At 56.8% G+C, this 25,408-nt stretch overlaps 1 protein-coding gene across 1 annotated transcript in view; it reads left to right on the top strand.

The window, feature by feature from the left end:
• The window catches only part of TAF4 (TATA-box binding protein associated factor 4), a 69,897-nt gene that overhangs the window by 31,950 nt on the left and 12,539 nt on the right, over positions 1 to 25,408 (top strand). Inside the window, exons 2-14 of the mRNA XM_078057347.1 lie at positions 8,048 to 8,214; positions 9,370 to 9,489; positions 11,929 to 12,048; positions 12,775 to 12,897; positions 14,715 to 14,804; positions 15,380 to 15,625; positions 17,658 to 17,805; positions 18,191 to 18,305; positions 20,403 to 20,572; positions 20,869 to 20,999; positions 21,720 to 21,845; positions 22,302 to 22,358; positions 22,839 to 22,958. Coding sequence (XP_077913473.1) covers positions 8,048 to 8,214; positions 9,370 to 9,489; positions 11,929 to 12,048; positions 12,775 to 12,897; positions 14,715 to 14,804; positions 15,380 to 15,625; positions 17,658 to 17,805; positions 18,191 to 18,305; positions 20,403 to 20,572; positions 20,869 to 20,999; positions 21,720 to 21,845; positions 22,302 to 22,358; positions 22,839 to 22,958 — 1,733 coding nt within the window. The remainder of the gene's footprint in view (positions 1 to 8,047; positions 8,215 to 9,369; positions 9,490 to 11,928; positions 12,049 to 12,774; positions 12,898 to 14,714; positions 14,805 to 15,379; positions 15,626 to 17,657; positions 17,806 to 18,190; positions 18,306 to 20,402; positions 20,573 to 20,868; positions 21,000 to 21,719; positions 21,846 to 22,301; positions 22,359 to 22,838; positions 22,959 to 25,408) is intronic.

The following is a 25,408-nucleotide window of genomic DNA, read 5'->3' as shown; positions in this document are numbered from 1 at the left end:
TTTCTGGAGAGCCAGCTGTGTCTATTCTGGGGTCAGGGTTTTCCCTACACCTTCCAGAAGAGCAGTGACATGTGCGATGCGGCTAGAGCCCCAGGGCGGGGCCACTTAGACCCTCTGAGTCTTCGGTGTTCAGTAAGTGTCCATGAGGTGCAAGGCCCCGGCCATCCCAGGACACAAGAGGCAGAACGGAGTGTCCAGGACTTGGGGTGGGCAGATGTCTGCAGGAGAGGACGCCTTGGCTCAGAGGGTCTGTGATGGGGCCAGAGGGATGGGGACCGTGCGTGGGCCACGGGGCGGTGCTGGAAACCCTGTGTGGTGGACCTTGGGGAGGAGGGAGGTAGAGGTGGCCCCAGAGGGCTGAGGGGACCCCAACCCTCCTGGCAGCTGGTCACCCAGCACTTGTTGGCACTATTTTTCTGTTTTGTGGTTTTAAGTGACAGTGATTCTAATGCTGATGTGGAGAACTGTGGACAGTGGAGTGCTGGGGTGCATGTTGAGCAGTGTTTTCCTCATACAGACAGAGCTAAACACGCCCACGGGCGGTCCCAGAAGTCAGCCCCATGCGTTGCTCTGCAGTTGTCCCTTCATGCTGCGTATCAAGGACACGCATCCCCGCCAGCGCACAGTTGGAACGCATTCCTCTAGATGGTGCGTGGTGTCTCGGTGTGGACATGGCCAGTCGGCTGCACCTGTCCCCTCTGTCCCCTGCTGGGCGAGTGTCTCGCTGTGCAGAGACCCATGACTGCAGTCTGTGGGTCAGGGGACACGCGTTACAGTATTGGAAGGCCCGCCTCTACCGTCGGAAGAGACCCTCGCCCAGAATTGTATGCCCTGCACCCACCCTGCGCCATAATGGATGTAGGTGAAGAGAGTTATCTTGTAATTTGCCCATCTTTGCTTGTTAGTGAGGCTGAGCATCTTTGCTGTTTGGTCCTTTGTGTTCCTTTTGGGAATCACTTGATAAATTTTTTGGGCTGCTTTTTATTTATTAAAAAAAATTTTTTTTGAGATTTTATCATTAAGTAACCTCCACACCCAAGGTAGGCTTGAACTCATGACCCTAAGTCAAGAGCTGCATGCTCCACCGATGGAGCCAGCCAGGTGCCCCTTGGCCACTCTTTAAAGTAGATAAGATAAGTGTGGTTATAGGTAACTCAGTCAACTTTTTGGAAAAATTTTGTTCATTACAAAAGTTTAACCGGTATGGACGTGTTTGCTGTGGGGAGGACCCCGCGCCATCCCCCCTCCGTGGTCCCCTCCAGCGGCCCGGCCCAGGGCAGACAGCCGTGCGGGGCTGCACATGTGCACACGTGTGCGCATCTGGGTGGGGTCTGTAAACGCAGCATCGGGGGGCTCTGGGGACACACTGCTTTAAACCGTTGCTGGCCTCAGCTTCATCAGCGCGACAGGGACACGTAAACGTGATGTGTCGTGGAGTCCTGACTGAGCCTCAGTCTGTGGTCCGCGTGCACCCCCGGTGGCCTGCCTGCCCTGGGGCTATTTTGTTTCTCTGCTTTCACACAGTCTGTCACGCTGTGCTCACCCCAGGTTTGGTTTTTTGTTTTAATCAAACGTTTCAGATATTTTCTCTAACCTTTAGTATTTGAAAGCATTGACAGCACAGAAAACCAGTTCTTTATGTGTGCGTCAACCAGAGAGAACACTAGCCACTGATTTTATTTTTCTTGGCCGACGGCCCTTACCCTGGCGAGGCTTGTTTGCAGCTGGCCTGTGGAGTGCGGCTGGAAGCCATTTTCTCCTCCCTGCCTCCTCGTGCAGACGTCGGAAGGCGGCCTGTGTGGGTCGGTCCTGCCCCCAGGGAGCTTACACTGAGGGGACACAGCCTCTGGGAGCCACAGACACTGGGGCCGAGCCTGGGAGAGCTGGCTCGCCTGAGGAGGTCTGGGTGGGTTCTGAACATGCGGGCCTTGAGCTGACTCGAGAGGCAGCGGGGAAGAAGGAATGTTCTAGAAGGAGGACCTGTGGTAGGCAGGGGCTCTGTGGCTGGCGTCTTCGAGGTGAGGCTGCAGAGGGAGCCTGCCACGGGAGGGCCACCTTATCCCAAGAACTGTGGGAAGCCACCGAAAGCTGTTTGACAGGAGGGTTCTGAACCATCACTCAGCTGTGAGGGAGGCTGAGCTTGCTGCTGTGTATCGTAGCTCGTCACTGGTTATCTGTGCTTTTCCATTTTATGGATGAGCAAGAATTCCTTGTCCTTTTATCTGCCGGGATACTTTTGGGTTGTTCCCAGTGTTTGGCTCTTACGTATAAAGCTGCTGCGAACAACTGTGTGTAAGTCTCTGTAAGGGTGGCTCTTCCTTTTCTCGGGTGAACACCCTAAGGCGGAAGGGATGGGTCCTGTGGCAGGGTGTGTGGGGCTTCGCGGGGGCTGCAGGACGCACGCATCACCCCAGCGGCGTCTGGGAACTCTGGGTGGGCTCCACACCCGCGTGGGCACGTGGGACGGTCAGTGTCCTGCTTCTGGCCGTGTGGTGGGTGTGTCGAGGCGTCACATTGGAGGGTCCACATTTTGCCTTCGGCGAAATGTCTCTTTGAGTCTGCTGCCCACTTTTTGGAGAATTCCATGTTGTGGATGCAAGCCTTTTCTTGGACGTGCGCCTCACAAGGACTTCCTCTCATCCTGTGGTCTTTCATTCTCTTAGTGTTTTCTCAAGGGCGGAAGAGTTTAATTTAGATAAAGTCCACTTTACCAATTTGTTCTTTTTATAGGTTGTGTTTCTGGTGTTGTATCCAGAATATCTTTGCCTAATTCAAGGTCATAAAGATTTTTTTCCCCTATGTTTTCTTCTAGAAATTTAGAGTTCTAGGGCTTTTTACATTTAGGTCTGGGATCTGTTTTGAGTCACTCTCGAGAGATGGTGTGAGGCAGGGATCCAAGTCCATGCTTTTTGCATCTGGATGTTCACCTGTTTCCCATTTATCAAAAGACTGTCCTTTTCCCATTGAATTGCCTTTGTACCTTTGCCAAAAATAATCAGTTGTCCGAGTTTGTGAGGGCCTGTTTCTGGACTCCGTTCTGCTCCACTGAGCTGTTCCAGCTTTGCACCAGCACTGTCCTGCCTCGATCACTGTAGCTTTCTAGCACATCTTGGAAACGGGCCGTGTGAGCCTCAACTTCATTCTTTGTTGTGGTGGTTTGGTTACTGTAGGACCTTGTGTATGTATAGGAATTTTAGTATCAGCTTATCTGTTCCCACACAAAGAGCTGCTGGGATTTTGGTGGATTGCATTACATCTGCAGGTGCGTTTGGAAGAGTTGGCATCTTAACCGCTGGCTTCCCCAACCTGTGAGCAAGGCCTGGTAAAGCTCTTTGCTTTGCGTCTCCCTTCGCATTTCTCAGCCGTGCTTGTAGTCTTCAGTATTTGCTAGGATGAGTTGAAGTTCATGATAACAGTGTTTGTGTTGTGCAGACAGCTGCACGTGCTAGAACATGAATTGGGTCAGAAGCTTCATCTTTAGCTAACTGTTTAGAAATGCAATAATGTCACTGCCCCTCACCCTTGAGCAACAGCATTTCCTCCTGTGCTGTTCTTGCTTTGAGCCTTGAATTGCCCCCTGTACACATGAACGTGAAAACATTGAGCTTTACAACAGTAAACAGGTTTTGAAAGAACGATGCCCTGTAAGCACAGATGGCCCCTTAAGGAAACAGGGTGAGCCTTCCAGGAGAGCAGAGCCCCTGATCCGAGGTCGTGCCCCAGCACGCTGGGGGGTCCTGCACCACTGTGGCACTGCAGGGACCCAGGGGCAGTTTTCCAGAACTGATGGTCAGCTTTGTGCAGTTTGTGGACAAGTGTGGGGAGCAGAGCCGCCGAAGCGTGGTGAGGCTGTGACACTGAGTGGCTGCTCTTGAAGGACTGGCCCCTGGGACCACGTGTGGACCCTTTGGAGCCAGAACCCCCGCAGCACGGTTGGGTGCAGCTGGTGCGAGCTGTCCCCTCCACACGTAGACCGGGGAGGTGGGGTGCCGTGACAGCACACAGGGGCCCTGCCCCCGCACCCCCCCTTCTGGAGTCACAGTTCCCCCGTGGCTTTAAAAGGGAGAGAGCCACAAGAGGAAAAGGAACACTTGGGCCGTCATTCACATCAGCTTCACCGTGTCTCCATTAGCTGCGGTGTGGCTGGAGGGCCTGGTGCCGTTAACCCTGGGCTCCTGGGCCTCAGGGGACGTTCCTCCTCCTCCTCTGGCCACAGCCCGGGGCCGGCAGGTCCCTGGCCCTCCTCACCCTCTCCAGGCTCTTCCTTGTGGTTCCAGATTGCAATGTGGCGCGCAGCCCTCAGAAATGAAGTTTCCAGCTGTGTTTCAGACTGAGCTTTGTCCCCTTTCTCGGCTCCTGTCCTCGGATTCTGCTTTCGGGGGACAGTTTCATTTTGCACATGGTTAATTTTGGAGGGCTTTGCCTTTTGAGTCTTTGTGGACTCCCCTCATGGTCTGACAGGTGACTGCACTGGAGACCCTTGAGGCGGTGAGGGTGAGGGAAGAGGTCTGGTCCCCCTGACCTGGGCGACCATTCCCTGCTCTTGTCATCACAGCTCCGGCCATTGCCCCGAGGGAGGTGCCCTCCCAGGCCCATGTGTGGAGGGCTGTGGCCTGCCAGGTTGGGGGGACAGCGTGGAGCCCACAGCTCCCAGTCCCCAGCTCCCGAAGGTTGTGCAGAGGAGCATTCCCCTGAAGTGATGTCTTCCAGGTGGAGGTTCCCAGGCGAGTCCAAAAATGCCTGTGTAATTTGTAGTGTAGCTTTGGCTGACCTACATTTTGGTTAAAAATACAGTAAAAAAGTGTTGGTATGAAAGGGATCATGGAAACTGTAACACTGGGTAAAAACCTTGAGTTTATCTTAAACTTTGTGCTTGAGGAAGGATAGGATTCATTCTGAAGAGCTGCGGTCTGCTTGGTGCTGAGTGGTGGGGACGGTGCACGTGGGGTGCCCCGGCCTCCCACACCCGCGGTGCCAGGGTCTCGTGCGGCTGAGTGCGGGAGGCCCGGGGCTCTGCCGGACAGCGGCCTTTGGAACTGCCGGCAGGGCGTTCATGCTGCACATGGTAATTTTAAAATCTGAGCTTTCACAGCAACGAAACCCAGAAAATAGTCCAATAGCCTAAGCAATAAAGAAATTGTACATTTGTCTTGGATGAAGTATTATGTAGCTACTGAAAACTGTGCTTTTGAAGAATGTTCAATAACACGGAAATGACTCGCGATACAAGCAGTGAGAGGAAGGAAATGCCACGGCCTGTGTTCTCGTCACCGCTGTCCAAACACATGTCCTCCACGTGCACAGTGACTGGAGGGCACTTACTGGGCAAATTTCTGTTGTCCTTGGACGTCTCCGAATTTTCAAGTCTGCTACACAGACCCGCTATTCTCAGCAAGGTGTTACAATGATTAAGACAGAACAGCTGAGTTCTTTCCTGTCTGCTTGATCGGGGTGGTTAGGGTTAGGGTAACGGCCTCAGGTCCTCCTGCCACACCGCAGCCAAGGTGGACACTGGCGGCTTGTGCGGACAGGCGGGGTTTGGCTCCTGTGTGTCCTGAACAGAGGGGAGGCCCATCCGTGGCTCCTGACCCTGCCCGTGAACTGCCTTCGGGGATTGGCCACCTTGGCCGGACAGGTTCTGAAGGGTCGTTTGAAACGGAAGGCGTGTTTTTGGTGTCCGGGGTCTGACGAGGAAGCCTGCCATGTGCAGTCCTGCTCTTGGCTGCCGGTGTGTGTGTGTGCGGAGTGTGCTTTGGATGCGTCTATGAAGGAGGACACTGGTGTGTCAGGTGGCCCATCTGTAAGGGGGAGTGGGCCACACCTGTGGGAGCCCTTCCCTGAGCCCATCTTGCACCTGCAGAGGGCTGGGGAGGGGGTGGCCTCCCGGTGCCGACTTTGAGACGAAGTTCTGTTTCTTGGCCTTTGCAAGAAAAGACACTGCACAGCAGCTTCTGTGTGTGAAATGAGTGGTTATAATGGGAGTTTACAAGATCCGGGACTGTGATAATGTCATTAAATGTGGTGTTTGACGCCCTGTGATGCAGCTGTCAGTGTAGCGACTAGGGTCGGGCTGTCGTGCTTTCCGCCTGATCAGTGGCTGCAGCGCAGCGTAGCCGGGGAGACCGGGGAGCCCGTCCCCACGCGCACACGGCCTTCCCTCGGCCTGCGGCGCTGCCCCCGGGCTCTCGGGCAGTGGGGGCGCGGCAGGTGGCTTTGCGGCCGTTCCAGAGCAGCTGCGTCCCTGTCTCCCCATTGTGTCCGTCACTCTCACCTGTCCACTCACATGCCCACTCGGACATACGTTGAGTGCCGACCTGAGGTGAAGTTACCTGCTTGGGGTCTCAGGGTCACTTCCTTCTCAGATGTCGGTTGTCGCCGCGGGCACGCTGCACGGCGGACGGCACGCAGCCTCAGTTTCATTCGCGTTAGCCACGCTGCTGTTTCATGAGTGTTTATTTAAATCTTCCGTTAAGTTTCTGTGGAAGGAATGCTTTCAGCAGAAAAGCGCCTGACCGTTGAAGCACGTTCATCTGCTGCCGTATTAGCCAGCTTGAAGCTTGCTGTCCTCCTCGCTCCTCCGTGGCATCAGCGACTGGCTTCCCGGAGTCCTCACGGGGAAGGAGCGGGGTCTCCGTGTGGAAGGGTGCCTGGTGACGACGAGGGAGTGGTGGGCTTGAGAGATGGGCATCAGGAGGCGTTGGCCCGGTGTGCTCTTTTGGGGTCCTCAGTGTGCTCACAGGCTACCAGGTCTGGGAGATTTTAGCAGAGTGAGTTATTTGCAGCAGCTGGTTTTTGTTTTGTTTTGTTTTTAAATTTCAGCGTGGTTTATTGTAAAAGGGACGTTTTGGAGAGAAGCTTACTTACTGGGCATAAATGTGGTTCCTTTGAATCAGGGCTTGTAGCTGTAAGCCCAGGGAGAGGCTGTTCTGTTCCCATGTCCTGCTGGCTGTTGAAGGAGCCAGGACCCTGAGGTTCAGGGGCTCCTTGTGGACTTCCTGGGGTGGCCCAAGCTCCTGTTTGGTCCAGGAGGGAAAACCCTGGTGCTGCTTTGGTGTGAGGCTCACGGGGGGTTCTCGGCCGGCCCTCCCTGCGTGGAGAGAACCGCCTTCAGTCCAGTCCGTGGGAGGCCGGTCCGCGCGGGGGAGAGGCCTCCTTTCCCACTGGAGCGTCGCAGCCCTGGGCTTCTGCTGGGGCCTTGCGTGAGCGTGAGCGTGCTGTCTGTTACTCACTTTGTCCGGGGAAATGTGAGAGTTAGACACTAAAATAGATTATTTCTAGTGGAATCTACGATGTAATTGGTTGCCGGTTCTTCAAGCTAAAATTAATGCCAACTCTGACTGACTGGACTTACTTTCCAGCGGTTTAGCCCCAGCACTGCGAGGCGTGGTGGGGTCCCTGTCTCTGTGTAGTGGGTGTCCCAGATTAGCCGCAGCACAGTGCTGCCCCCACACCCGAGAGGGGACTCATGTTCCCAGGAGGGCTGCTGGCTTCGGGCTTCACAAGACTCCAGACCGTAGGCACGCTGTGTCTCCCATGTCCCAGTCCAGCCCGCTGGGCAGGAGAAGAGGTGGGGTGGAGAGGCCAGGCTGCCCACCTCCAGGGACGAGGAGTGGGGCCGGGGGCCGAGTGACACCTGCCGCCCTAGGAACCTGGCCACGGCCGGGAGTGGTGGTGGGGACAGTGCCTGGCCGTGGGGCCCCGTGCCTGGCTTCCTCCCCGGAGGGGTGCGTGGCCCTCCCTGCAGGCCAGTGCAGGTGGCCGTGGGGCAGGTGCTGTGGCCTGCAGAAGCTTTGCTGCCCGGCTGACTTCTGAAAGGAAGACTCACCTGCTGCTTGAATCCCGTGGAGAAAACCTTGTGTGCTTTCCCGTCTTGGATGCCGTCTTCATTGGCAAGTGTGTTTCGAGTTCAGAGACTCAGCATGTCTTACAGCTTTTCCTTTTCTCAGACGTCAGGCTCCCCAGCGGTAGGCTCAGCGCCTTCACCGGCCGTGTGTGTGTGTGTGTGGGGGGGGCACGTCTCCTGATGCCAGGTCTCCTTTGTCCCCAGGTATGGTCCTCGTGCGCAGCGAGAACGGGCAGTTGTTGATGATTCCTCAGCAGGCCTTGGCCCAGATGCAGGCCCAAGCTCACGTGCAGACCCCGCCTCAGAGCACCATGGCGCCCCGCCCTGCCACCCCCACAAGTGCCCCTCCTGTGCAGATCTCTGCCGTACAGGTGAGTGCACGCGTGCTGGGCAGTGGCGGCCCGTGGGGGCAGAGAGGGGCGGCCACGTGCCGCCCACCGTCGGGAGGCTCTGAGGAGCTAGCTCTGCGTCCATGCTCAGCGAAACCCTGGCTTGGTTGTCTGGACTCCGTCCTGTCTCTTCCCTCTTCTCCCATGACTCCACCTCCTGTGCCTCAGTCTCCTCTTCTGCAAAGTGGACCCTGCGTACATTAGCTGTTCCTGTTGGGGAGGCGCGTGGGAGCATCAGGAGATTGTGTGAACATGTGGTTAGGCTTTTGGGGCTTAGCTCAGGGATCTCTCCCCAGAGATCAGGGCGTGGGGACGGCCCCCTCGTGCTGGCGTGTCTTGTCCACATCCCAGCTTCTGCTACCCGCACCTCCTCTGTCTCCCGGTGCCTTTCTGCCTGGTGCCGTAAGTCTGTTGTCCTGACTGGTTGGCCAGCTAGTCACTGAGGTGGAGACTGGCGGGGGCTTGACATTCCTGCGATGTCAACCGTGTCCCCTGTGGAGGCGAAGGGCCGCACTGTAGACAGAGGCCTTGGTTGGGCTAGGAGACCCACATGGCGCCCCCTTCTTGAATATCCGGGACAGCTCAGAGCAGTGTGCTCGAGGCCCGTGGGGCTGTGTGAAGTGAGGTGCGGACGGAAGACGACCTGTGGCGTCACTTGTACGTGTTCCGTCCGACCGCCAGCGCCACCGTGCTCGGGACTCGCGCCATCTTTCCATCGGCTTGAGGTGTCAGTGGGCCACCCGGCCACTCCTTTACTTCCTCTTCCGCAGCACTGTGACCATCTCTGCACCCAGGGAACGCATGCTGCTTGATTTTTTTAGTGCTGGGAACAAGAGCACAAGAAATGCGCACAGGACTGATTCCCAGATACTCACGTTCTTTAAAGGCCTTGTTTGTAGACTTGGGTGAAGAAGCCTAGCGCTCGCTTTATTACAGTACATACGTATTTTGATCCTACACTTTTCCTCTGGTAGGAGGAGCTTAGAATTGGGGTGGCTTTGTTGACGACTGTAGCCTGAGGCCCGACGCGCTGGACGGAGGGTCGGGTCTGCACCAGGAGGTTGATTTGGCTGCGCGGGTGGCAGGGAGTTACTGTCACTTGTTGCTCCTTTTAGATGATGCTTGCTTATTTTTCAGGCACCTGGGACCCCTATTATTGCACGGCAGGTGACCCCAACGACCATAATCAAGCAAGTGTCTCAGGCCCAGACGACGGTGCAGCCCACCGCGGCACTGCAGCGCTCACCCGGAGTGCAGGTGAGGCGGGTGGGTGCGGCACCCTCCGCGTGCAGGCGGGCCCCGCGGGCTGCGGCGCTGGGTGCTACACCGGGCTTCGGGAGGAAGGCGTCCTGAAGACAGTGTTTCTCTGACTGCCGACACAGGACAGGCTTCCCTTTCTTTAACACCACGTGGATTTTCCTACCAGCAGCGTGTTTAAAAGCTTCCCGCTCTGCTGGAAGCGTAATTAGGAACGTCACCTTGTTGGTACTTGATTGAAAGGCGTCTGTGAAGCGGAGGGTGTGGCGCCCGTCGACCTGTCAGTGCTGGGACGAGGATGGGGGTCCCTTCTGAGAACGGGGCTCCCATTGGACCTGTCAGTGCTGGGACGAGGATGGGGGTCCCTTCTGAGAACGGGGCTCCCATTGCTCGTGTGCGCCGTTGGGTGGAATCCTCACACCCTCCTCCTGCGAGGCACAGACAAGTGAGCGGTCGGGGCTTCCGGAACTGGCCTCAGGCCTGCGTGCCGGCCACCTGGCTGCCCTGCCTCCCCCGCAGCCGGTGCCCTTTGCCAGGAACTAAGCCCAGGTGCAGAGACGTTCCCTGTCAGCCTGTTGGGGTTGGTGTGCGTGTTTGATCTTAAAACGGAGTCTTCAGCTGTGGGACGGAGAGTGCTCTGGAGCGGCCGTGCGCCCTCTCGGTGGGTGGTTTGGCTGGTGCGGACGGCTCAGCCTCTGGTCTGGAAAGCTGAGAAGAGCGGTCATGCACAGGCGCGGCTGGCCCCTTCTCTTAGAGGGGAGGGGACCCCTGGTCAGGGCAGCAGGTGGCCCTGGGCAGTGCGGTTGGAGCAGCTGGAAGGAACGGGTTCTGAGCTGTTCCGTTCTTCAGGTGTTTGTGCGTGCCTGTCACGAATGCACAGCCTTAGCCTCTGTGTGTTGGGCGTCTGCTGGGCGCCGGGAGGCGCTGCCCTCGGTGCTCATTGTTGTGCAGCCCCCACCGCAGTGCTGGGGGTAGGCTCTGTTGCAGTTACCTGGAGAGGAAGCGGAGGCTGAGGGTGGCACGGGGTGGTTGCGGGGGGCAGGAGCCGGCCCCGCCCCGGGGCTCCCATCCCTCTGGCGGCATCTTGTCTTCAGGGGCTGTTTACAGGTGTCTGCGTGGGTGACGCTGCTCTCCGAAGCACCTGGAGGAGCACACGGGAGCTAAGTGGCGGACCTGTGTGTGGCCGGAGCCCCCCGGGGACGCTTTCCTGGGACGCGGTGTGCGTCCTGGGCTCCGTGGGGTGGGCACGTCTGAGTTTCAGTCACAGTGAAAGGCCACTTCTCTGGCAGGGTCCGGAAGCTCACCGTCCGTTTTTGCGTCAAATTTAGTGGAGAGTGAATTTATCAAAATAGGCAGACACCGTCTCGGTGTCCTATAGGGAAACACGCATCTGTCGGACCGTCGGAAGGGAGCGCGAGGGGTATATCTTGAGGTAGAGGGAAACCCCGACAGGATCACAAGTGCCCTGCTCTTTCTGGGCGTCCAGAAGCAGTCCCACTGTGTCCCGGCTGCCCGGAGACAGCTGCCCGGTGCGTCCTTCCACACTTTCTTCCTTGAAGCATGTGTGTGGCAGTTCTGGTTGCAGGGGTAGGGTGTGAGAACGCTCCGGGTGGGAGAGCACGTGGGCCGTGAGGAACGGCAGGCCAGGGTCCGAGCTGGGGGCCCCCGGGGGCCGCACTGGACTTTGGCGAGGGCAGGCGCCCTGGCGGAGCAGACGCGCTGCACGCGGCTGTGCTCGGGGATGCTGTCTCCGCGTGCAGAAGCCGCAAGAAAGTAACGTTGGGGCAGTCGGAGAGACGTTGAAGGCTACATTTATAAATTGGAAGCGTCTAGTGAGACAGACCAGTAAATATCGTGATGGTTCACGTGGAATGAAACCTCGGGGGCTCCCAGGGCGGCAGTTGGGGTCGCCAGAGATGTCCTCGGTGTCCAGCCGCCACTGGCCCCCATGAGTGTGTTCAGTGCGTGCCCCTCCCTGCTCACACCCACGCCCCCTCGGGGCGCACGTCTGCTCTGAAGCCCCTTTCCGTGATGTTTCTTGATGAGACCGGCTCGTGGAGAGCAGAGTGGCCGGTCTGGTGGCGGAGGCGCAGCCTACACCCCCCGCCCCGGAGGTGACACTGGTGACAGCCTTCCCTGTCTCCAGCGTCTGCACAAGCCAGGTGACGCATTTTCAGTTGTAGTTTCTCTGTTTTGCTTTTAGTTTCTGGGAGAAGAGATAATTGACCCTGACCACCCCGACACAGGCTGGGCCCCGCGCTGGGCTTCCTGGCTCGCGCTCTCGGGCCAGCTGCGCCATCCACTTCCCTCGGCGCTCGGCCCGCGGCCCTGGGGGCTCTTGTCTGGGGCTCCACCTGTGTGGGGCCTTGTTGCCTTCTGGGGAACATGAGGGCCATCTCCGCAGAGCCTCTGGTCACCTTGCATTTTGGACTCTCATAGCCTCAGCTGGTTCTGGGTGGCGCTGCCCAGACAACTTCCCTCGGGACGGCGACGGCTGTTCAGACGGGGACACCTCAGCGAACGGTCCCAGGGGCCACGACCACCTCCACAGCTGCCACGGTGAGTTCCCCCCCACCCTGGGGGCGGGAGAGAGGCTCGTGGAGGCGCCCTGCTGCCCTCACCCGCCCGCAGCCTCCCTTCCTCCAGGGCCTGGGGACCTCGGCCTCTCAGGTGGGGTGTGAGAGCAGCGGCCTCGGAGGGGCGGCGGGAAGGCCCTGTCCCCGGCTGGGCTTCCAGGCTGCACAGGCGTCCACGTGACAGGAGCCCAGACAGTGGCCTTTGAGGACGTGGCCCGTGTCTGTGGAGCAGAGCCACGTCCCCGTTATTGGCACCGTAGCTTCCTGCGCATCTCGCAGCCCCCGGGGTTGCACTTTGTTTGGACTCTCCTCTCCCGTCTTGTTGCTCAGGGCTTTCCCTCATCTTCAGTAGCAACATCATAATTTAACTCCTCTTCCTGTGCACTTAGATAGACGTGGGCTTTTCTCTATGATAAAGCAGCGTTATGCTGAACATCTTACGGGTTCCTCTCGGTTCCATTCGTGGCTGTTCACCCAGTGACGTTCCTGAGAGTCGAGCTGCTGGCCGGGTGAGGGGCGGACTTCGCGGCCCTCAGCCGGCGTGCTTACCCCATCAGCAGCCCGTGAGAGTTACTACGTTTTCTGGAAAGAACATTAGGGGATAAATACAGTCTTCTTATATACAAACGCGCATTTCAGTTAACCCTGACGCTGTGATGGAAATCTGCCTTAACACTTTTTCACTTGTATCTTTTTAATTTGAATCCAGGAAACCATGGAAAACGTGAAGAAATGTAAAAATTTCCTGTCTACGTTAATAAAGCTGGCTTCATCCGGTAAACAGTCCACAGAGACAGCTGCTAATGTGAAAGAACTAGTACAGAGCCTACTGGTAAGAGCGCGGCCCTGAGCCCCTTGGCCTGAGAGCGTCTGTGGGACACACGGGGGGGCCGCTGAGCAGGGGAAGTCCTGTCACAGGTGTGCGTGGCCCAGCCGGGTGCTCAGCCTGGGCTGGCCTCCTGGGGACTTTGCAGAGAGGCCGCCGTGGGAGCCAGTGCCCCGCGCCCTGACCCTTCGTGGCCTCACCATTTGTCAGCCTGGCCTGCTTCCCAGGGCATCCACGTGAAGAGAGTGGGCCCCGTTCATGGCCACTGGAAAGCGTCCTATCGGCTTCAGGAGCATTTTTAAATACACCTGACAGAGGGCGTTTTACAAGCTTTCTTTCACGTCTCTGCTTTACCTTCTGTAATGGAGAGTTTCAAACCTGTCAGAAGTGGAAAGCAGAGTCTCGGGAAGCCCTGTGTCCTGTCTCTAGGCTTCCCCAGTGACCGAGTCACACCTGATCTCGTGGCTGCTGCACCGCCCCCCCCATCCCATATATATTGTGGCACGGAAGGGCACTTGTTAAAGATCACCGCTGCATGTGATCAGCCCGCCAGCCTAGGGACCCAGGGGCTCTCAAGAGCCTGGCTGCCACGCATGGTCCCGGCGCCTCCCCTGCTGCTTACAGCTTGTTCCAGCCAGGGCTCAGTCAACTGCGGGCACTGCGGTCGACGCTTGGTCTCCTTTGGCCGGATGGTCCCTCCTTGCTCTTCTCTTTCCTTTTGATTTCTGTCTTGAGGAAACCTGGTGGTTTGATGTCTGGGCTTTTGGATGCTTTCTGTCTTTCTGCTGCTGGGGTTTTTTGGCTCAGGTTCTTGGCTCCTTGGACCTGCCTTCCTGGTGCAGCCAGCTGGGAGTGGGTGGCAGAGGGGAGGCCCTCGGCCCTGGGGTGATGGCCTGAGGGACAGCCCTTCTCAGAGACGCCGCATCCTCCTCTGAGGGGCTGGCTCTGTGCCCCGCATGCAGCCCACGCTGGTTTTGGTCTAGAAGGAAAGAGATTGTGCTCCCGCAAGCAAGGGATTGTTTCAGACCATATACTTAAATATTTTCAGGGAACTTAGAGATTGAGAAATGATCTTATCTCCCATGAGAAACACAAACTCCTGGCTTTTTGTTTGTTTTAATTGTAACAATTCTATCTTCTAATGAAAATTTCTAATGAAATAAATGTTTTTCTCTTTGATCCCCATGGTCCCTTGTCTGTGGTTCCCTGCCCGCCCCCAAGGAGCTGGCTGGCTCTCTCCATCCCTTGCTCCCCAGATGGTCCAGCACTGCACCCCATCTCCCCGCTGTGCTCTTGTCAGGGTGCCAGGACCCCCGTTCCACCCTTCTCATGGGACCTCTTGGCTTTCTGGACCCTGCTGGCTGCTCCCTCTTTGAATTTAGCGTTAGTTAGCTCTGGGTTTGGCTGCTGGTGATATACTGATGCCAAGGCCACAGGTCAGGCAGAGGCTCATGTTCTCCTGTGGGGACCCCAGGTGTCGGCCTCATCTCGAGGATGGCCCTTGATGTCCCATCCCTACCTACCTCTCTTTGCCTCCTCCCCTCAGACCACACTTGCTTTGGTTTCCGGAACAGAGTCATGCCCCCTCTTGTCTGGGCACTTGCTCCCTCCGTGCCCTGGGCTTCCTCCTGGAGGCTTGGTGTGGGTCTTTGTTGTAGGTCATTGTCTCTTCTGACTTCTGCTGTGCTGTCCCCTCTGTTCCACCCAAGACCTGGCAGAAAGAACCCTGACTGCCACACAGGGCACCAGCACATGCTGAACAGAGGGATGTGTGTGTTAACGTCTATTCACGGGAGAATTTCGTTGTGATTTTTGTTTTTAAGGATGGAAAAATCGAAGCAGAAGATTTCACTAGTAGATTATACCGAGAACTTAATTCTTCACCTCAACCTTACCTTGTGCCTTTCCTGAAGGTAACTGTGAACCCCCCCGTGCAGCCCTGTGCGCTGGCAGGTTGCAGTAGGCCTGTCGGAGGGGAGGAGGGGCACGCGGGTGTCCCCGCCGGGCTTGAGGGCTGAAAGTGCCCTGTGATGCTCGTTAAGGTTCTCGTCAGGAGGCTCTTCTGTGCGATGTGAGGCCCCTGACCCCGCACCTGCGGAGGTGCGAGGAGGCCCGCACCGGCAGGAGGGCTGATGGGCGGGGCTCACCAGTGAGGAGCAGGGCTCAGGGGCATCAGTTGGCCCTCTTGAGTAAGCTTTGCCGTCATGACATTCTTAAGAGCATTTCAGATCTACTGCTCTTTTCTCTTTCTCTTTTCTAAACAAATTTTATTTGGTTCTTATGGAGCATAATCCTGCTCGGTGATGTCGGGCTTGGGGCCCGTGAGTGCCAGATGCCAACACCAACATCAGGGTAGAGATGTCAAGGCTCTAAAACCGGCCTGGTTGAGCTTGAGGCTTGTTTCTCAAGAGTTGCAAGTTTCTGGGTTTGTGAGGAAGGAACCCAGTGCCCGAGCCGCCGCCGACCCCGTGTCTGTCTTTCCGCCCAGAGGAGCTTGCCCGCCTTGAGACAGCTGACCCCCGACTCCGCAGCCTTCATCCAGCAGAGCCAGCAGCAGCCGCCGCCCGCCTCGCAGGCCACCACCGCGCTCACGGCCGTGGTGCTGAGCAGCTCGGTCCAGCGCACGGCCGGGAAGACGGCGGCCACCGTGAGCAGCGCTCTCCAGCCCCCTGTCATCAGCCTCACGCAGCCCACACAGGTTGGCGTTGGCAAGCAGGGGCAGCCCACGCCGCTGGTATGAAGGCGAGAGCCTTGCCTGCCCCCCCCACCCCCGCCCGCCTCTTGAACACATTGGCCACGGCGCAGGGAAGCCTCCTCCCAGTAGGCAGGAAAGCTCCCGCCGGGGAAGTGTGGGTGCTACCTGAGTAGTTCAGGCATGAACTAGAGGCCGAGGCCCTGCAAGTTGGTGAGTGAGTTCTCAGGAAGATGAAATAAGCATGTTGGCTCTTAACCCACTGGCCTGTTACCCGTATCGTTTGCAGGTATTTGTGGTTTAAATGAACACGGTGTGTTTGTGGTGGATCTTTAGCGGGGTGTTACCTTTGATTAGGAGCAGTGGCCCCAAGACAGGAAACAGTGTGTGCCTGGTGATGGTGCTTCAGGCAGAGAGTGCTGGGCCTTTTGTCGCACGGCCTCGAACCCAGCTCTGCAGCTGCTGTTTGGGCCTCAGTGAGATAAAGCTGCAGGTTACTGATGGGTGATTTACCGTGTGGGTCCAGTTTTCTGAGTTCTGCAGCTGGAAAAGGGAGGTCTTTGCTGGGAAGAGTTGCATTTCAAATGTGCTGGGCAGCTGGGCTCCCCAAACAGAAAGGCAATTGACTTTTTTTTTTTTTAACTTTCAAGGGGATTTAGTTCCTCTACAGTTAAAAAACCTGCACAGCTCAGGCTCCCTTGTCACTTGATAGCGGGCTGTAGAATGTATTTTATTGTAGCGGCCACTTAATAACCGAGTGAGCGACCAGAGTCCATTAGGCTGTTTGCCCACCTGCTTGGGTGAAAGCCTCTGTCTTTGCGTTGACTGGTGGATGAGAGCATCTCACCCACGGGGCTGGGAACTTCGGTGCGGGGGGTGGGGGGGCGAAGGTGTGCGTGAGAAGTCAGGGCTCCCTCACGTCTTTTTCACGCCGAGGGGAAGAGATTTGTGAGTACAGGACTGCCCTCACCACTGGGGCTAATTTACGTAAAAGATGCGGTCTCTCGGTGGGTAGTCGTCTTTCCTTGAAAGGTTTGAGTCTTAGTGCGTGGCTGTGAACGACCTGACCCATGTTTGTGGTTTACGGTCAGAGGCTGTCCTGACCAGCAGGGTCATTTCTCCATTCCGCTTCCCTGGTCCTGCCAGACATGCTGCGCCTGTGTGGGGGGACAGCACTGTGATCAGGCCCGAGCCTGGCCCATTCCCTGCCTCGAAGCCTGTAGAGATGCAAACCTGAGGCTTTTCCCTGAGTTTATGGCAAAACCTGACGCGCATACCTTGAGGTGATAGCTGTCTTGACTCTCCTTTATGGTGTGAGTTTTCGTTGCCGAGATAGTTTGGTTATCCCCTCAGTGAGTGTCCCGTAGTCCAGGGCATACACAGCAGGTCCCTTTGTAACATTTAGAAACAATTGTTTCTCTTGCCCCAGAGGTTTTGGGCCAGGTGATGTCTCCCCAGCTCGGGGAGCGCTGCTTGTGCAGGGCGCGGCGCTAGGCTGGTCACAGGGCCTTAGACGGCTGGCACCTTGAGCAGGGCAGAGGCGGGAGCGCGCTCCAGCTGACAGGGCTCCAGGCAGGGCGGTGCCGTGTTGCACAGGCCTGGGATAAGGGGTAGCAGGGACGTGGCTGGGGCTGGACTCTGCTCTGGGGGCGTCTCCCCGAGCTCAGCCTCGGGTGGTGAGTGCGGGCAGGTCCCCATGGAGAGGCGGTCGGAGAAGCTCTTCCTTGAATGTGGAATTCAGGGCAGGACTTGGGAAATCTGACCTCCCCCCGGTGTAAAAGGCAGCGCACCTCTTAGAGACGGATGTGGAGAAAACGTGCCCTGCAGCCCCCAGCAATGTATCCCCTGCGCTGAGATTTGGGGGGGGAGGCATATTCCATGCCGGACCGCTGAGTCAGCCTGCCTCCTCCCTGCAACGACCTCAGGACCTCAGGCCCCACGTGCAGATCTGCCCCAAGAACTTGCCTCTCGGGTGGCGCCTGACGCGGGTGTCCCGGTCCTGGCGGGGCCCTGGCCGGGGACGGGTGCTGGCGGCCTGGGGGGTCGTGCTGACGGGCCCGCGGCTCTGCCTCAGGTGATCCAGCAGCCTCCCAAGCCCGGAGCGCTGATCCGCCCGCCCCAGGTGACGCTGACGCAGACGCCCATGGTCGCCCTCCGGCAGCCTCACAGCCGCATCGTGCTCACCGCGCCCCAGCAGATCCAGCTGAACCAGCTGCAGCCAGGTGAGGGCCCCCGTCTGGGGCCGTTACCCGCACGTGGAGCCCTGTGCGGCCATCGCCTCCTGGCCTCGGTCGGGCAGGGGGTCCAGAGCCAGACCCGGTTAGCGCTGCTGGTGTCTGTCCCAAGCCTCTCCTGCACTTGAAACAGTGCGATGAGTTTCAGGAGAGTAAGTGCTTGAGAGGCTATTCTGTGGCCTAGGATTCCGGCGTTTTTACCGGCTTCGTCGTGGCCGGAGAGCGGTGATACCCTCCCCTCCGGCCACCAGGGTCCGGAGCGGCGGCGGCGCCTCCCAGCAGAGCCTGCGGCGTGTGCCCGGCGTGTGCCCGGCGTGTGCCCAGCGTGTGCCCGGCGTGTGGGTGGGTGTACAGTCGGGGTCTTGTGTTGCAGTCCCCGTGGTGAAGCCCGCCGTGCTCCCTGGAACCAAAGCTCTCTCTGCCGTCTCGGCTCAAGCAGCTGCTGCGCAGAAAAACAAACTCAAGGAGCCCGGGGGAGGCTCGTTCCGGTAAGGAGGGGGCCTGCACGCGCCGAGCAGAGCAACCGCGGGCCGCGGGGCGGGAGCCTGTGTCCCAGGGCCGGCCTTGCCTGCGTAGCGCCAGCCGCTCTCATTTCGATACCGTGTTCTTTCCACGCTTCATTTTGACCTTGGTGTGCACGTTTTCCCACAAAGTTAGCGCGGGGAGGTTTGCCGCGGACACGTAGCAGGGAGTAAACCCGTGTTCTTTGGTGGACGAACTGGTAGAAAACCTGTCGCCGTGGTGCCGCGCCTCGGTATTCTGAATACCTCATGGCTGTAGAGCAGAATGCTTCACTTGCCCTTCCTTAACTTTAAAACTTCCAGAAATGCTGTACTGGGGGCTCTTGACGAGCAGCCGGGCAAGGGGCTACGTGTCAGGGACACGCGGTGCACAGGCCGTAGAGCTGATGTGGATAACGGTGAAGCAGCAGGAAAGGGCACGTGTCTCGGGGGCTTTCACGGGGCTGCCCCCTCCCAGATGGCACCCCTGAAGCTGTTGGCCGGTGGGGCAGGGTTGGCGTCAGCAGGGTGGGGAGGGCGTTGTGCCTGGGCGGCCTGGCACGGAGGGGGCACCCGGTGGGGCGGGGAGGGGGTCCACCTGCAGGTCAGAGAAGTAAGAGAGCAAAGGCCACTGGGAACCCTGCTGTCTTTCTGCGGGGGAAGGTAGTTGTTAGGACGGTCTCTGCGGTGCTGGGTTAGCTCGGGGTTCAGTGTCTGGACACACATCAAGGGAAGGAGACAAAGCTCCTTGCCCTGTGCACTGGAGGCGCTGGGTGGTGGTGAGCACACCCAGCGCTCAGACCGTGTCTTCTGAGAGCCGTTCTGCTCTCATGACCCAGACACCTTAGAAGGGCTGGTTCTGGGGTCTCTGCAGTGTGAGCTGGTGCATCTCGTTAGGTCAGGAAGCAGTGCTGGGGTGGATGGGCCCGCGGCAGAGCTGACAGAAGTTGCCCGGAAGGGCCTCCTTTCCCCCGCCTGTGTGTGTAGTGACAGCCTCTGCCACCGGCTGAGACGGGAGAGCACGAGCCCATGGGAATGAATAAACGGGAAGCTTAGGGGGAAGGGGGAAACCAGCAGGGACCCCCGAGGGCTGGAGCTCAGAGCATCAGGAAGGGACCAAGGAAACCCAGCCTCTGTGGGGCTGTGGGACATTCTTGTCGCGAGGGGAGGGGACATCAGTCAAATGGGGACACAGATGTGCTACAAGACGCCTGGCCTGTGGCCTTGCATGTGTCACGGGCACGAGAGCCAAGGAAAGGCTGAAGAACCTTCCAGGCTAAGGAGGCTGAAGAGCCACACGGAGGGGCTGTGAGCGTGGCTGGCGACCTGCTTGCAGAGGTCGCCCGGCTGCTCCATAGGGGACGCCCTTGGGCGCAGGGAGCACACGTGGGGTGTTCCAGGGTGGGGCGCGGGAAGTCAGGTTGGCAGCTTCCCCGCAGGTGATTCGGGAATAAAGAGTCCTTCACCCCGTGCTCCTGCTTTTCCATAACTGCGATTGTTTTATGAATAAATTAATGCTCTTTGATTTTTTAAGAAAGGTTGCACTTGGGGGGCACCTGGGTCGCTCAGTCGTTAAGCGTCTGCCTTTGGCTCAGGTCATGATCCCAGGGTCCTGGGATCGAGCCCCACATCGGGCTCCCTGCTCTGCGGGAAGCCTGCTTCTCCCTCTCCCACTACCCCTGCTTGTGTTCCCTCTCTCGCTGTGTCTCTGTCAAATAAATAAATTAAAAAAAAGAAAGAAAGAAAGGTTTCACTTGGAATAAACTCCTAGAAGCTGTGAGGACAGTGTTGCTGGGTTTTGCTCCCTCAACTTAGCCGTGCCTGGGGAGCCCTCTGCACACATCCTCATGCCAGAACTCGTGCGACTTTAACCCCTGGTGGATCTTCCTTTAAAAGAACAGTTTCACTTTCAGAGAAGATCGCTAGGCCTCCTTGTTCCGGTGACAGCGCAGCGCAGGCGGGAGCTGCTGGGACGCACGCCTGGAGGGGCATCTGCATGCTTTCTACACAGGGTCCCACTAGGTTATGCCCCCCGAGTACACCTCCTGACGTGCCCCTTGCTCAGCATTGTCTTCTTCTCTGAAGGGATGACGATGACATCAATGATGTGGCCTCGATGGCGGGAGTAAACCTGTCGGAAGAAAGTGCACGAATATTAGCCACGAACTCTGAATTAGTGGGCACCCTGACACGGTCCTGTAAGGACGAAACCTTCCTCTTACCAGCGCCTTTACAAAGAAGAATCTTAGAAATAGGTATGTGGGCGCGCTGCGGCTGTCCCCCGACTTCTGGTGTGCCCGCGTGGCTGTAGTCCTCCTGGAGCCGCCCTCTGCTGGTGGCTCCCTGGCGGGGCACGTAGGCCCCAGCGAACACGCCTGGTGCCTTGTCCCCCTTTTGCCCGTGTCCGACGTGGTTGACGCCAGTGGCTCTCAGGTAGGGGCAGTGACGTAGACCACCCCTCCCCCCCGGAGGGCCTGCCTGGGCTGCCCTCACGTGCTCGGAGCGGTGGACGAGAGAACAGCGACGTTTGTAAAGTGTTGCCTACCCCCAGGTAAAAAACACGGCATCACGGAGTTGCATCCAGACGTAGTGAGTTACGTATCCCACGCCACCCAGCAGAGGCTACAGAACCTTGTAGAAAAAATATCAGAAACGGCTCAGCAGAAGAACTTCTCTTACAAGGTAACACACTGTTCTCCCGAAGAGGCCACGCTTGCCGTGGACTCGAAGTCAGCGCTGCTGGGAAGCCTCTTCCCGCACCAGGCGTGGGGGGCGGCACAGGAATGTTTCTTGGAGCTACGTTTTGGGGGAGATGCCGCCTCTCTTAGCCCACGGTGGTCTCGGGCGCTGTGTGCCCCGGCTGGGGAAGGAAGCCTGGCCTGCATGAGGATGCACGGCAGGGGTCTAGCCTGGGTTGGGGCTGGGGCGGAGGTGGCTTGCCCGGCCCTGGAGGTCGCGGAGCCTCTGCCGGTTCCACCCTGTGCCCCTGCGGCCTCGAGCTAGCCCTGCAGGCCGAGTGGCTCTGGCTCACACCCGCTCCTGTGACTCGGAACACTGCCCTGTTGTGTGGAGGGTCCAGGGGGCCGGCTGCAGGGCCGGGTCTGCCTTCCTCTTCCCTCCCTCACACGAGTACTAGTCACAGGGGCCCAACTGAGTGAGGCCGGTGCCGTCAGAGTGTCAGTTAAAGAATCAAATGATACTGAAGTGTGTAAGGTGGAAACCCCCCTGAGCCCTAGCACAGCTCTCCTGACACTCGCTTGTCTGCGTGTTAACACGCAGGCCGTCTGGGGACGAGGGCGGGTGCGTGAGGTTCTGTAGGACTTGCTCCGGGAGGCGGGCTGGTGTGCAGCCTGCCCAGCCCAGTTCTCAAATTTATGACCGTGTTTTTTTACCTTTTTGTAGGATGATGACAGATACGAGCAGGCAAGTGACGTCCGGGCTCAGCTCAAATTTTTTGAGCAGCTCGACCAAATTGAGAAACAGAGGAAAGATGAGCAGGAGAGAGAAATCCTTATGCGAGCGGCCAAGGCAAGTACCTGCACCTCACTCGGCAGGGCCGCTCCCTGCCCTGGGCACCCACGCACACTCGGGGCTCCGGGAGGCCAGCGCGGTGTTGGGGGGCCGGCCCTGCAGAAAATGTGACGTGTGTGATTGAGGACGGGGCCGTGGGTGGGATGTGGACCTGAGTCCAGAGCCCCGCGGGCCGTCCTGGCACACCGTCTGTCAGGTGCCTGTGCCCGGTGGGCATGGTGATGACCGCCTCTGAGCTCTTCTCCAGTGGGATTGATTTTCTTAAGAATAATGGTTGTTTTTTCCCATGATGTGCAGGTTAAATTTTCATCTTCTGGCTGTAAATAAGCATTTAAAAATGTAGTATACGTTCTGTTGTATGATCTGGATGTTATATCGTGAATAAGATAGCACATTTGTTAGATGATAGACATTTAGATCATAATTTATTTTTGTTTTTACTTTAAAAAATAGTCTCGATCCAGACAAGAAGATCCAGAACAATTAAGGTTGAAACAGAAGGCAAAAGAGGTAAGGTCTTTTAGTCAAAAATCTTTATTATATGCTTGGAAATAGATTCTTTTTTTTTTTTTTTTTTTAAAGATTTTATTTATTTATTTGACAGAGAGAGAGACAGTGAGAGAGGGAATAGGTTCTTACATAACCTAATCGTCCAGCCAAAGAAAGGGGAGGAAAGGTGGCATTTCTGTGACGAAGCGCTAGGAGATGTTTGCAGAGGTGCGGACTCTGTGCCCTCCTCAGGGTGACAGTAACTCTCATTGCGTGCCTTCAGCCTTTACACGTACACAGTTTGTTGTATTTTCTGAGCTGCTCAAGATGAGCATCTGTTTTGGTTTATGATTTTTCTGATTGTAGGATAAGCTTAACCATTATAGTCAAAACAGTAAAGAAATTTTAATTTAGACAATTTCCAAAGATCCTTTGCTGTTACTTTTGTAGTAAAAGGTAATGTGCATGAAATGATAGTCTCGTTTCTCTTTCAAAACGAAGATGCAGCAACAAGAGCTGGCTCAGATGCGGCAGCGTGACGCCAACCTCACCGCCCTCGCCGCCATCGGGCCCAGGAAAAAGAGGAAAGTGGACTCCCCAGGACCGGGCTCGGGGACAGAGGTACGCAGCGCAGCAGTGCTCAAGGGCGCGTGGGGCCCGGGAGCACCTCTTGGCTCAGCTCTCCAGGTGGGCGGACACACCCGAGGACCGGCCTTCTTGCATTTACGTGCAGCGCTTCCTTGGAGTATGTGTATGACATTCACGTCGGCTTGTCGTGGAGACGCCGTGAGCTGGCGGTTCTGTCCGCGAGGAGGTTTGCTGGCCGGGGTCGGGTGCCGCGAGGTTGGACCGCCGGCGGAGGGAGCGCGGGCAGACTCTATCGGAAGGGCGGCCTGGAGCAGCACGCGTGACGCAGGCCTGGAGGAAGGAAAGGGGCCCTTGCCCATTTCTGTTTGTCCGATTTTGTTAGTTTCTTGTTTTGTTCGTTGTGATATCTTTACGTAGTTACAAGCCCAACCTCAGAGTGTTGTTACTTTTGCTTAGATCGTCACTAGTTTTTTAAGTAAATTTCGAGAAGAAAGCACACGTGGCCTTGCTCGCTGACACGAGGTCACGGCTTCCGGTGGTGCGGTGCTGGTCCGGGCTTGCACTAGCAGCGTTTCCCTCGGCCTGAAGGGCAGCACCCAGCGTTTCTTGTGTGGTACGCTGATGATGGGTTCTCTCGGCTTCTGTTTACTCGAAAGGGCCAGTGTTTCTCCTTCAATTTCGAATATTTTCCCTGAATATAAAATTCTGGGTTGACAGTGTTTTTCTCATTTAAGATTTATTTTCTTCTGCATTGTTGGATAAGCTGAGCATATCCAGATAGATGTCATTTAATTTTCGGGAAGGACACACTAAGGATACGTGTGCCCAAGGACCAGGCACCCTTCATGCTCTGCGCTTTCTCGCCTGTTCCCTGGGCCCCTCTGTCTTATTGCTGACGTCTTTCACGCCTCCAAGGACACTCCCACTTGAATGCTGGGCTGTCTTGTTCCAGATCACAAAAAAGGTGGGAGCGTGTTTCCCAAAATTGCAAAACTCTTATTCTTAAACCTGAGAAACAGCTGTAATATCCGTTTGACCTTCGTTCTCCTGTGAAAGGGGCAGCTCTGTTGTCTTCCTGGCCCTGCCGAGGTTTACGCTTGTGCCTTGCACCTGCTGCTTCTCCCTTCTCTGGCTGCTTTGAGATTATCTTCTCAATTTCTAGAAGTTTGTCTGGGTTGTGTTTGGACTGGGTTCTGTTGACATTTAGCCTGCTCGGGGTTCTTTGATGTGTAGGTCAGTGTTTTTCCTCAAATTTGGGACATTACGGCCTTTATTTCTTTAAAATTTTTTTCTGCTCCAGTCTGTTTTTTCCGAGTGGGGTTTCCAATTACATGTATGTTGGACCTGATGATGTTGCCCGTGGGTCTCTGACACTGTTCAGTTTTCTTTCATCTTTCTTCTCTGTGTCCTCACAGGGACAGTCTCTCCTGGTTTAAGTCTTCAGACCCCACGGGGTTGTGTCATTGACAGAGTGAAGCCCACCCAGTGAAGCTCTCACTTGCTGGTGTTTGGGCCTCTGGGGTGTCTAGTCAGTCTCTCTCAGGGTTTCTGACTCTTTGCTAAGATTCCCTGTCTGCTCACGTATTGAGAGCGCATCTCCCGGGCCATCATGCCTTTGGCCTGTGTATAAAAGCTGATTTAGTGCATTTTCGAGGCCAGCGTCTGGGCTGCCTCAGCGTCAGTCTCTGGTCCCTGCTTTTCTCCCCAGCGGTGGGTCTCGTGTTCCTGTTTATTTGCATGTCTAGTGATTGTTGCTCGATGCTGGGTATTGTGGAGGACAGGATGAGAGACCAGCTTTGTCTTCTTCTCAAGAGTGCTGGTTTTTGTTTCAGCAGGCGGTATCTGGACTTGGATGCTTTGTTTTTCATTTTGGTGTCGGTACCCCTGGGACCTAGTGGGAATCCCCTGCACACTCCGCCTTCCCTGTCCAGGTTTGGTCTTAGGCTTTGTCGGGGTGGCTCTTATTCTCGGGAGAAAGCTTTCCTCCCAGGGAAAGGCCTTTTGACGTCTCGGCTGGGTGGGCTGGGTGCCAGGGTGGGAGCAAGGACTTCCTGCTCGGGTGGGCTGGGCTGTGACGTGGCCTGTCATAGCCTGCACACGATCTTCACTCACGGCTGAAGTCGTGCGTGGTCTCGCTGTCCCGTCTTTGCCTCTGTCCCATTCACCCTCCCTCGGCGTTCGTTCCTTGAGTGACTGTGTGTTTAGCACTGGTGGTGTCCGTGCGGTCCTTTTGGTTTTCTGAGTCTCATTCTCTGCCACAGTCTTTGGGATGGTTTGTGGGAACAACATCCCCAAGTTCTTACACGTGGATGACAGTTTGTGTCCTGTGTACCTAAAGATCTGTGTTGATAGCCTTCGAATCCTTGGCTCCATTTTCTTTCCTTGAGAACCGTAACCGTAACCGTGTTACCTTGCATATTTATTCCCGGCATAAAGTGTTGCTCTTCAAGCCTGATGATGGTCTAATTTTATTTTTCTTGTAT

This window comes from Halichoerus grypus, chromosome 10, assembly GCF_964656455.1.
Source record: "Halichoerus grypus chromosome 10, mHalGry1.hap1.1, whole genome shotgun sequence".
NCBI classification, from domain to species: Eukaryota; Metazoa; Chordata; class Mammalia; order Carnivora; family Phocidae; genus Halichoerus; species Halichoerus grypus.
This window is presented reverse-complemented; position numbering and strand designations above follow the sequence as displayed.